We start from the raw sequence: 13,063 nt of genomic DNA on the forward strand, positions 1-13,063 counted from the left end.
TCTGGAAATGCATCAAAACGCATTAACCACTTGCCGACCGCCACATGCCGATGTACGTCCCTACTTTGGGGACGGATATTATCGTTACGGCATAACCTTGGTATCCCCGTATTCGGCCGGCTACAAGATAAAAGTGGTCTCTGAAGCGGATTCGCCGCAAGATCACTTTTATCGCCTCCGCCTCTTACTGGAGATGTCGGCAGCGGAGGAGGCAATCGCGTCTGTTCTCCCGGTATGGAGATGAGTGAGGGGAAGATGGCCCACCCGTCTCCATACCATAGCAGGGCGGAAGCGACGTCAAAAGTGACTTCCGCCCATACTTCTTAAAGGCACATTTTTTTGTTATTTTCAAAATGACAATTTTTTTTTTTTTTTGCATTTAAGTCCAAATATGAGATCTGAGGACTTTTTGACCCCAGATCTCATATTTAAGCGGTGCTGTCATGTTTTTTTTCTATTACAAGGGATGTTTACATTCCTTGTAATAGGAATAAAAGTGACACAATTATTTTTTTTTTTAAACAGTGTAAAAATATAAAATAAAAGGTAAAATAAATAAGAAAAACTTTTTTTTTTTTAAACGTGCCCCATCCCGCTGAGCTTGCGTGCAGAAGAAAATGCATATGAAAACGGTGTTCAAACCATACATGCGAGGTATTGCCCCGATCGGTAGAGCGAGAGCAATAATTCTAGCCCTAGATCTCCTCTGTAATGCAAAACATGCAACCGGTAGAATTTTTTAAATGTCGCCCATGGAGATTTTTAAGGATAAAAGTTTGTCACCATTTCACGAGCAGGCGCAATTTTGAAGCGTGACATGTTTGGCATCAATTTACTCAGAGTAACATTATCTTTCAATTTTAATATGAAAAATTGGGCTAACTTTACTGTTGCCTTATTTTTTAATTCAAAAATTGTATGTTTTTTTAAAGTGCGCTTGTAAGACTACTGTGGCAGAAAGTTATTGCAGCAACCACCATTTTATTCTCTAGGGTGTTAGAAAAAAAATGTATAATGTTTGAGGGTTCTAAGTAATTTTGGAGCAAAAAAAACAGTTTTTAACTTGTAAACACAGAGTCTGAAAAAGAGGCCAGGTCTTAAAGTGGTTAAAAATGCGCATGCAGAAATGCATCTGAAACAGATCTGGAGTGCGTTTTTGTGGTGTGAACCAGTTGTAAATCAACCCCAAAATCGAAAATAATAAAATTATAAATGAAAATAATTATAACAATAATGAAAAGGTTATTATTAGTTACATAGTTAGTCAGGTTGAAAAAAGATAGTCCATCCAGTTAAAAAAAACAAAAAAACAAACAAAAAAAAAACATACAATCCCATATACATAATCCTTCACCTATGGCAATAGCCTTTTTAGCAATTATTCTATATTATATTATTATTATTATTGTTGGTTATTATTTCAAAAATTTTCATGAAAAAAAATAGCAAACTAAGATATACTTAAAGGTAAAACAATGAAAGAGATACAAAAAAGAAGATCCTACAAATAGCATCAGAAAGGCCTATGAACGGCATGTGAGATATTGAGGTTATTCAAGCATTTGTGGAGACATACAGTATAGAGAAGCTCAGATTATCAGATCATTCGGCACTGAAGTGGCAGAGGTTTGCATTGACAGATAGAGAGCTATGCAGCAAAGGCTTCTGGGAAGAGCGACACGGCAGTGGTTACCCCAAATATAACACAAGCTGAATCAGAAAGCAAAGAATATGGGCAGCACACGCGGGGGGTACCTTCACAAACTCCTCCAAATCCCCGTTAAACAGTTTGTAGTTATATTGGGATGACGGTCGCTGCCTTTTCGCCCTCTGTGATTTACTGGTATTGGACTGCAGCCTGAAAGCAACCGTGTGACATACAATTCACCCATACACAAAGCTTGCTAAAAATACATAGAATAAGCATCAAATACACCAATATTTATGGATATATTACAGGGAAATGCATATCCTGGCTAATATCATGTGCAGTAGTCCAAAATAACTACAGTGAGGGGGAAAAAGTTTTTGATCCCCTGCCGATTTTGTACATTTGCCCACCGACAAAGAAAGAAAATTATCCAGAAAAACGCATTTCAAAAAAATTATAAATTGATTTTAACCACTTAAGCCCCAAAAGGATTTGCCCCCTTAATGACCAGGGCATTTTTTGCGATATGGCACTGCGTCGCTTTAACTGACAATTACGCAGTCGTGCGATGATGTACCCAAACAAAATTGATTTCTTTTTTTCCCCACAAATAAAGCTTTCTTTTGGTGGTATTTGATCAACTCTGCGTTTTTATTTTTTGCGCTATAAAGAAAAAAATAGCGACAATTTTTTAAAAAAGGCACTATTTTTTACTTTTTGCTATAATAAATATTCTCCCCCAAAAAATAAAATAAACATAATATGTATTCTTCTACATATAATTAGAAAAAAAAAATCGCAATAAGCGTGTTTTATTGATTGGTTTGCGCAAAAATGATATAGCATCTACAAAATAGGGGACATATTTATGGCATTTTTATTACAAATTTTTACTAGTATTGGCGGCGATCTGCGATTTTTAGCGGTACTTCTACGGTTGACCATTGACATTTATACAGCGATTAGAGCTAAAAATAGCAGTTGATTACTGTATAAATGTCATTGGTAGGGAAGAGGTTAACACTAGGAGGTGATTAAGGGGTTAAATGTGTGTCTTAGGGAGTGATTCTTACTGTGGGGGGATGGGACTGCCTGGGAAAGGAGACTGATCGTTGTTCATACTTAATATGAACAACAGCTCGGTCTCCTCTCTCCTGACAGAACAGAGATCTGTCTGTTTACATTGACAGATCTCCCGTCTGACTCTCTCAGGAGCGAGTGCCCCGGTGGATATTGCAGCTGCCGAGCACATGCATCGACTCTGTCAGTGTGGCGCGCATGCCCCCTAGCAGTCTTAAAGCTGTCAACTTACAGCTACGACGATTTGCCCAGGGGAGTATAACTGCAGCAGCTGGTCTTCTAGTGGTTAATGAGTGAAATAAGTATTTGATTTCCTATCAAACAGCAAGATTTTTGACTCCCAGGTGTCTACTATACAGGTAACGAGCGGAGATTGAAGCATTCCCTTAGACCCCTTTCACACTGGGGCGTTTTTCAGGCGTTTTTCAAGCGCTTCAGCGTTAAAAAAAGCACCTGTAAAGCGCTTGAAAGAAGCCTCATCTGCAGTCCCAATGTGAAATGTCAGCGCCCGAAAAACGCTCGTAAAGCGCCGCTTAAACTAGCAGCGCTTTACCAGCGTTTTTCGAGCGTTAATGGGGCGCTTTTAACCCCTGCTAGTGGCCAAATAAAGGGTTAAAAGTGCCCACAAAACGCTGCTGCCAGTAGCGTTTTTCAGGTGTTTTTCGTGGCGTTTTACAAGCACTTCCCATTGATTTCAATGGGAAGGGGCATTTTAGGAGCGTTGTATTCACTGCTCCAAAAGCGCTGCAAAGAAGCTGCTTGCAGGACTTTTTTTGACGCTCTGCCAGCGCAGCGCCTTAGTGTGAAAGCACTCGGGCTTTTACATTGGGATTGCAGTTGCAGCTTCTTTCAGGCGCTTTTTTTAACGCTAAAGCGCCTGAAAAACGCCCCAGTGTGAAAGGGATCTTGGTGTGAAAGCACTCGGGCTTTTACATTGGGATTGCAGTTGCAGCTTCTTTCAGGCGCTTTTTTTAACGCTAAAGCGCATGAAAAACGCCTGAAAAACGCCCCAGTGTGAAAGGGGTCTTAAAGAGTGCTCCTCATCTCATCTTATTACCTGTATATAAAGACACCTGTCCACAAAAGCAAACAATCAGATTCCAATCTCTTCCCCCATGGCCAAGACCAAAGAGCTGTCCAAGGATGTCAGAGACTGGATTGTAGACCTACACAAGGCTGTAATGGACTACAAGATCACCACCAAGCAGCTTGGTGAGAGGGTGACAACAGTTGGTGCAATTTTTCGCAAATGGAAGAAACACAAAATAACCATCAATCTTCCTCGGTCTGGGGCTCCATGCAACATCTCACATCGTGGAGTTTCAATGATCATGAGAAAAGTGAGGAATCAGCCAAGAACTACACAGGAGAATCTTGTTAATGATCTCAAGGCAGCTGGGATCGTAGTCACCAAGAAAACAATTGGTAACACTACACCGTGAAGGACTGAAATCCTGCAGGGCACACAAGGTTCCCCTGCTCAAGAAAGCATATGTACAGGCCCATCTGAAGTTTGCTAATGAACATCTGAATGATTCGGAGGAGAACTGGGTGAAAGTATTTTGGTCAGATGAGACCAAAATTTAGCTCTTTGACATCAACTCAACTCGTCATGATTGGAGGAGGAAGAATGCTGCCTATGACCCCCAAGAACACCATCCCCAACGTCAAACATGGAGGTGGAAACATTATGCTTTGGGGAGGTTTTTCTGCTAAGGGGACAGGACACCTTCAACGCATCAAAGGGTATGATGGACAGGGCCATGTACCATCAAATCTTGGGTGAGAACTTCCTTACATCAGTCAGTATATTGAAAATGGGTCGTGGATGTGTATTCCAACATGGCAATGACCCAAAACACATGGCCAAGGCAACAAAGGAGTGCCTCAAGAAGAAGCACATTAAGGTCCTGGAGAGGCCTAGCCAGTCCCCAGACCTTAATCCCATAGAATATATGTGAAGGGAGCTTGAGTTACCAAACGTCAGCCTCGCAACATTAATGGCTTGGAGAGGATCTGCATAGAGGAGTGGGTCAAAATCCCTCCTGATGTGTGCAAACCTGGTGGCCAACTACAAGACATGTCTGACCTCTGTGATTGCCAACAAGGGTTTTGCCACCAAGTACATGTTTTGCGAAGGGGTCAAAAAATAATATTTTCACTCATTAAAATGCAAATCAATTTATAACTTTTTTGAAATGCATTTTTCTGGATATTTTTGTTATTCTGTCTCTCACTGTTAAAATAAACTTATCAGTAAAATTAAGACTGATCATTTCTTTGTCAGTGGGCAAACGTACAAAATCAGCAGGGGATCAAATACTTTTTTTCCCTCATCGTAGTCAAAGTCTGCCTACTGTAAGAAAATAGGTTAAAGTTGAACTCCAAGCAGATTTAAAATACACCAATTATACAGCTGTGTATTTTTTAATGCGTCTTTTTTTTTTAAACAAAATGTGTAAACATTTGAATTTGACTTGTTATCTTTCTCTAGCAATCCCTGTACAGCAGAGCTCAGTTTGGGAATGAGAAAAGCAAAACAATGAGTAACAAGAAATGTGCTGATAGGAGGACGGAGAAGAGTGACTGGGAGATTAGCCCATCAGTTAGCTGCTTCTTCTTTCACTGTTCAGTCATAGGCTGGGGAGGGACAAGACCTGTAGGTGATACTAAACTACAGCAGAGGAAAATCAGGTCTCAGGGCTATGTGTGGCAGAGTCATAAATCTCAGGACTAAACGGGCAGAAACACAAATCCATTGGTAGATAAAACAGCTCTCTTATATCTTGTTTGTGTATTTACCTTTCAACATGGAGTTTAACTTTAAATAAAAAAAAAAATTAAATCTGCAATTTGCACTTTAAATAAACCCAATACTAACCATTTAACTTTTGTTTTTTTTTAATTAGATTTTTTCTATACTTAAAAAATGTTATATGGTTCAGTAATGCTGAACTGCCTCAAAAAAATTCAACGTGTGACATTTTTATCAAAAACATTTTGCATTATGATTTTATTAACAGTGTTTTCTGAATTTGGCAGTACTATTGGGCTTAATCAAAAGGAACTGGCAGTAATCCATATTATTCATCTTTCACTAAAATCTGATTGGTTACTTATTGGGTACTGTAAGTAACACAGGAACAAAAAAGTTCACACTCACCACTGTTGAGAACTTTAATCTACACTACTGTCCAAAATGTTTAGGCAAGTGTGAAAAATGTTGCCAATTAAGGTGCTACAGAAATATGCTTAAGATGCTTTCAGAAATAAGTGTTAATCGTTTTTTTTTTTTTTTTCAAAATGGAAAGTAAATGAACAGAAAAAAAATCCAAATCAAAGGGCATGACCATCCTTTGCCTTCAAAACAGCATCAATTCTTCTAGGTACACTTACACACAGTTTTTGAAGGAACTCGGCAGGTTGTCCCAAACATCTTGGAGAACTAACCACGGATCTTCTATGGATGTAGGCTACCTCAAATCCTTCTGTCTCCTCATGTAATCCTATAAAGAGTCAAGGACATTGAGATTTGGGCTCTGGGGACCAAACCATCACTTCCAGGACTCCTTGATTTTCTTTACATTGAAGATTGTTCTTAATGACATTGCCTGTATGTTTGGGGTCATTGACCTGCTGCATAATACATTTGGGACCAATCAATAAAGTATTCAACGCTCCCGTTTTCCTGCATAGTTGAGTCGCTTGTTTCAATGTTGAAGGGATGGATTTGTGGCCGCAGTTCTTCCATAAAGACTACTTCTGGCCAGACTTCTCTGAACAGTAGATGGGTGTACCTGGGTCCAAATGGTTTCCACCATTTCTGTGCTGATGGCACTGCTGTACATCTTCCGATGTGGAAGAGAAGTAAGCATGAGGAGTCTCATCTGCTGCATTAAGTTTCCTTGCCCTCAACGTTACTCGTTCCTTTGTGCTTCTTCAAAAAGCTAAGAGCACATCTTGAAATCTGTGCCTGGGAGAGACCTTGTTCATGCAGTATAACTACCTTGTGTCTTGTTGCTGTGCTCAGTCTTGCCATGGTGTATGACTTCACCTTAGTAGCAGAGTTTTGCTGTTTCTCACCTAGTTTTAAGCCTCCAACACAGATGTTTCTATTTTAGTTAATGACTGTGTTTCAATCTACATATGAAATTGATGATCATTCGCATGTGCTTGGTATAACTGGTTAATCATACACCTGACTCTAATCCTGCAAAATCTCTGACTTTGTGCAAGTGTATAAAGTGTGCAAGTGTAAGCCCTTGTACACACGGTCGGAGATTCCGACAACCAAATCCGTCGGATTTTGTCCGAAACTGTTGCATACACACGGTCGGACAAAGTTGTCGGAAAATCCAACGTGATTACGTTATTTCGTTACGACGGGAATTACGTTCACGCTAGTAGCCAATAGCTTTGGTGTAGGAATTTGATCTGAGCATGCGTGGCACTTTGTCAGATCGGAATTCTCTACACATGATCGGAGTATGTCCGATCGGAGCATTTTGTCGGAAAATATTTCCGGCAAGTTGGAAAAGTTGGTCCGTCGCATATTCCGACGGAAACAGTCCGATGCAGACCACACACAGTGGGAATATACCCGACAAAACACTCCAATAGGAAACATTCCAACGGAATCCCCAACCGTGTGTACAAGGGCTAAGAATTGATGCTGGTTTGAAGGCAAATCGTAGTCACACCAAATATTGATTTGATTTATATTTTTCTTCTGTTAACTCACTTTCTTTATTTTTTATCGATTAAAAAAAAATACATTTAAAATATCTATTTTGAAAGCATTCTTAGTTTACAGCATGTCTTCAAACCTGCTTAAAACTTTTGCCAAGTACTGTACCCAGTACTCAGATAGCAGAAGCCCAGTAATAGTTAGATATAGAGGTGAAATATTTGGGTTTTAAGAAGCTGGATACTCTGGGTAACACTGGTTTTCCTAGCTATATTCAATTTCAGTCTCTAATATTTGAGAGTACTAATGTCTTTCTAATTGACCCTACCAAGTCTCAAAAAAGTCCTAAATCCAGGTTTCCGCAATAGAAGAAAAATGAAACCCACCTCTCCATTGGCTTGTATCTCCTACTTTTGCTTCATTCCTTCCAGGGATGCTGCCTCCAAAATACACTTTCGGGAAAGTCAGATGCTTGTTTTCCTCTCTGCCTTCAAACTCTACATCACAGCAGTGGTGTAGGAGTTGAAAGGAGGAACCACGAAGTATGGTGAGGGCATCCAAAAATTCCTGGAAGTGTCAAATGCTGAAAAGTGCATTCCAAGAATAGATCAAATGTAGGAGACATGGGTCACCGGAGAGGAGACTATACAGTGTAATAATTTTTCGGGCACAGGAATCTGGATTTAAGAACATTTTTAAGCCAAGACTTTTTAAAGTTTCAGTCCACCCAAAATATATTTATCAGTAATGGGTAGGTGCAAGTGACTTATATTCCCCTTATTCTTCTTCTGTCTAGAAGACTTTGGGGATGCTCTGCACCCAAATCTAACCACCACAAAGTCCAAAATGGAAGTCTAAACCCCACTGATTGCATTCTTGGTAAAACCTAAAGGCTAAAAGTGAGACGACCTAGCTGCAGCAAGGTGGTAATAAAGCTGGCCACTCATGTGCAGAGGCCATGTGCCAATTTTGGCAGGAGATGGTAACAATGTCATGTCTATAAGCATCAGCACATCTCAAGGGGAAAAAGATAAAATATGCTTGTGAATGTGCAAGGCTGTGATTTTGCAGTCTTCCTATAACTCCATATTTCTAAACATATATACCTGGGCAACCCAAACATGTATGTTTAATCTATATCTCCTATTAATCAAATATTTTCTAGATATTAAACTGTCCTCTAAAGTCTATAAGCACCATAAAGAAGCTCATGAGTGTTTTTTATACCCACCCACAGCATCCACCTAAAACTAATAAGTCACTTTTGGATGGACCGATCCTTTAACAAGAGCATCCAGTTCATTTAGCATGACTAGTCAGAAGTCAGCTGCTTGGCCTGTTAACAATAAGTATTTGTCAAAAGCTTGTATATATTATTGTGTTTACATAAATACATATTGAAAAATCTAACCAATGACATCCGGTCATAGACCATAAACAGTGCAAGAAACAAAGCATGAGGGAAAAAAGGAAAATAGCCTTTAGCAAACAATAAAAATTCACTTTAGTAAAGCCAGATCAAAGCAAGGTGGATACTGATTGGTTGCTCCGTGCACTGTTTTACTGAATACATCTGAATATGTTGCTATGGTCAGGTATTATTTTATTCTTTTTGGAACTACTAATGATCAAAGCCCCATTTTTTTAGTTTTGGATAGAATACGAATGCAGAAAACCCCTGCCAGTTTTTTGTTACAGTCTTTGTCCCATTAGGGAGAATGACCTTCACTTCCTTTCCCGGAGACACAACGGGAAGTAAGAGGAGATCTCTTCAAATTAAGAAAAGCTGTAGACAGTTGTCTCCGTAGCAAGTGGTCCCACTGGAAGATTTCCCCCTCTATTCCTGTTCTGGTGACAACTCAACCTTTGGATTTTACCTCACTTTCAGTACTGGTTGGCACCCATAGAGATGGTAATAGTACCTAGCAGGTTTTTAGATATTAATAAACGCCTAGAAACTATTCATTATATGACTACATAAAACAGGCATTGCATTTTGGTGACTATTACATTCCGCCCTTCATCAGGGCTAGAAAATAAACCTAAAAAGGGTATATACCCATAAACATACATCAATCAGCCATAATATTATGACCCCTCACCATAACCCATCAAGGCATGGACACCACTAGGCCTCCAAAGATATGCTGTGGTATCTGGCACCAAGCTGTCAGTAACAGATCCTTTAAGTCCTGTAAGTTGTGAGGTGGAGCTTCCACATATTGGACTTGTTTTTTCAGCACATCCCACAGATGCTTGATTGGATTGACATCTGGAGAATTTGAAGGCCAAGTCAGCACCTGAAACTTGTTGTTGTGTTCCTCAAGCCATTTACACAACAAACTGTGATGCACTGTGTGTTCTGATATTTATCAGAACCAGAATTAAACTTTATTTTAGCAATTTGAGCTACAGTAGCTCTTCTACTGGATCAGACTACACAAATCAGCCTCCCCTCCCCCATGCATCATTGAGCCTTGGCTGCCCATGGCTCTTTCGCCAGTTTGGCGATTTTCCTTCTTTGGATCACTTCTTGTAGATCCTGACCACTGCAGACCAGGAACATTCCAGAAGAGCTGCAGTTTTTGAGTTGCTCGGACCCAATCAACTAGCCATCATAAGTTGGTCATTGTCAAAATTGCCTAAAACCTTAAGCTTGCCCATTTTTCTGCTTTAAACACATCAGCTTAAAGCACAGTACAAGCTATAAGAAAATCAGACAAACTATCACCTGGTTTTCATCCATCTTTCACAGCAGGTCGAAACCAAGGATGGAACCAATTGTACGAAAATTCTCAAATGACAAAGGGTTTGTTTTTGTTGTGTAATATTTCTGATCATGAGTCTTTTATATCCGCTTGTATGAAAACTGTACAAAAACAGTAGACACAAACGCTGTTAGTTCTGTTCACGTACAATAACAATTTTGGAGTTTTTTTTCCTTCCAAAATTTTTGTTTGGAGAGGTTTGTACCCCACATAAGGGTCAACATATTTGCTTGCTGCCTGATATATCCCAACCACTTTCAACTGACCTTGTAATGATATAATCAATGGTATTCACTTTACCTGTCAGTGGTCATAATGGTATGGCTGATAGGTGTATATGATATACCTACATACTGTGAATCCAATTGTTAATATAATAAAGCAAATGGTCTTGATTAATTATTAAAGCGACTTGGACGTTTTTCCATTTGGGTTGGGTTTGTTATATTTTGAATCTCATTCTGGGTACCTACCACCTTGCTTTATGTCAGCAGCCTCACCAGAGCCAGTGAGCTCATTTGATAATTATGTTTTCTCTGTTTTATTGAACAAAGGGGCCAGTGCCTCTTGGAAATGCTTTTGCACAATAAAAACCTGACAGAGGTTTTAGAACTCCCCTACTCTATCCAAAGCTATAAATAAACATATGACTTTGGATTCACTTTAAGGCACAAAGGGATTTACTAAAGCTGGTGTGTAAAATCTGGGGCAGTTCTGCATTGAAACCAATGAGCTTCCAGATTTTATTGTCTTAACTGAACAAGCCAAAGTTAGAAGCTGAGGCAACTTTGCACAGCTGCACCAGATTCTGCGCACGCCAGTTTTAGAAAATCTCTCCCAAAAAGTTGCAACCCTGCCATGCAGAATTCTTGCGGTGGTAATGAATATTGGTTACATATGGTGACATCAATTGCCCCACCCTTCATTCCAGTCACTGACAGTATACGTACCCAGAGATTTTACTGTGCGATTCAGCTGCTGTGGAGGAAAAATGGAAAATGTGAGAATTTTTAAAAGCATTTCAAGATCCAAAAGTTTCAGTTGTGTAATTACATAATTTAAGTTTTAATTACATAGTTGCATAATTAGAAAAACTCTATAAACATAATCCTACACCCACAATTGATCCAGAATAAAACCTTTGAAGCATGACCCAATTTGCTCCAGCAGGGGAAAAATTCCTTCTGGATCACCTGAAGACAATCAGATATTTCCTGGTTAAACTGCCCCTGGTGGTATTACCTATAATTATGAATATCCAGGTATATTTTGTGCATTTAGGAAAGAATCCAGGCCTTTTTTAAAACATGTACCTAAACATCTATTGAACTGGCCAGAACTAGTTCTTGAGGGAATCTATTCCACATTTTCACAGCTCTTACTGTGAAGAAGTCTTTCCATATGTGGAGGCTAAATCTCATTTCCCCAGACATAAAGAGAGTCCCCTTGACCTCTGTAATGACCTGAAAGTGAATAACTCTACACCAAGTTCTCTATATGGATCACTTATGTATTTGTACATGTTGATCATATCCCCCCTTAATCTCCTCTTCTCAAGAGAGAATACATTCAGTTCCTTCAATCTTTCCTCATAGCTCCTCCATGCCTCTTATCAGTTTGGTTGCCCTTCTCTGCACTTTCTCCAGTTCCCAGATATCCTTATTGAGAACTGGTGCCCAAAACTGAACTGTATCTCACTAATGATATGTACAGGGGTAAAATTATTTCCATCTCTGGAGTCCATACCTCCCTTAATGCAAGAAATTATTTTGTTTGCTTTAGAAACCACATCTTGGCATTGCATGTTAAGCTTATAATATTCCAGAACACCCAGATCCTTCTCCACTATTGATACCCCCAGTTGTACTTCCTCTATTTTTTATGATGCATACATGTTTTTATTTTTTTAGATGTGACCGGCACAGCACCAATAAACACTGTGTGGACACAAGGTCAGAGAGCACAGATTCCCCTTCTGACATATCTTACAGATGTCAGAAGGGAAACTCAGCCCCTCCCACTTGGCTCCCTTAGACCAGATTCACACCTATGCATTTTTAGTGGTTTTGCATTTTGCAGATTTGTACTACAGAACGTGTTCCATAGGAAACCATGTTAAATGGACTGTAGTGCAAATTTGCAAATGAAAAAAGCACTTAAAATGCATAGGTGTAAATCAGGCCTTAGATCAGGATGAAAAGCAGAGGGAGGACACGTGACCGCAAAACAGAGCACAGAAAAAGGTATTTACCATTATAAAAAAAAAACACACACACTGCAGTGGTAAAAGAGCAAAAGCATGGGGGATAAATTAATTGTGGGCATTTGAGTTTACAACCACTTTAATGTCTACCATAATTAACACTGTGTGTACTGTGATGGTAAATCTCATGGTCAGTTTTAAACTAGATTTGAGCAATGACAGTCCTAGCAAAGAGCTAAAGATCTAGGCGCTCTGCTTCTCCATTGTATTTTAATAAGGGGAAACTTAGTTTTACTGAGGTTGCACCAATCCCAATGTTCTGCTTCTATTGTTGTATTAGAAGACAGTAAAGAGTTGATTGAAGAATGTGAATTAAAATAATAAACTAGCTAAGATAAGAGTGATTTCTCTGTAAGAGAGAAGAGATCCATAACCTTAGGACTCACGGAGTGGGGTAAAGTGATAGGGGAACGGTCCCAGGGGGCATGTCATTCAAAGCTTTGCCAGTGTCCAATCACCTGTAGGAACCAGTCTATAACCCACGATACTGTACAATTGATATATACATTATATAATATATATTGTGGCAGAACAAATCACTGTGAAATTGGGGGAAAATAAGACACAGGATTTTCACTAACAGTTTAGGGTAATTTCTGAGCAGAGAAAGATGC

The 13,063-nt window shown here is 39.4% G+C and overlaps 1 protein-coding gene across 4 annotated transcripts in view; it reads right to left on the minus strand.

Moving 5' to 3' along the window:
- ARHGAP4 (Rho GTPase activating protein 4) overlaps window positions 1–13,063 on the minus strand; it is a 278,640-nt gene that overhangs the window by 86,749 nt on the left and 178,828 nt on the right. For 3 of the 4 annotated variants that reach the window (XM_077479015.1, XM_077479012.1, XM_077479013.1), the window contains exons 11-12: window positions 11,137–11,164; window positions 1,756–1,858 (exon numbers count right to left, since the gene is read on the minus strand). In XM_077479015.1, the coding sequence (XP_077335141.1) occupies window positions 1,756–1,858; window positions 11,137–11,164 (131 nt within the window). The remainder of the gene's footprint in view (window positions 1–1,755; window positions 1,859–11,136; window positions 11,165–13,063) is intronic. The other variant, XM_077479014.1, reaches the window with a different exon arrangement.

The sequence above is a fragment of the Lithobates pipiens genome, unplaced genomic scaffold, assembly GCF_037356315.1.
Source record: "Lithobates pipiens isolate NorthernLeopardFrog02 unplaced genomic scaffold, aLitPip1_a1.2 Scaffold_1, whole genome shotgun sequence".
NCBI lineage: Eukaryota > Metazoa > Chordata > Amphibia > Anura > Ranidae > Lithobates > Lithobates pipiens.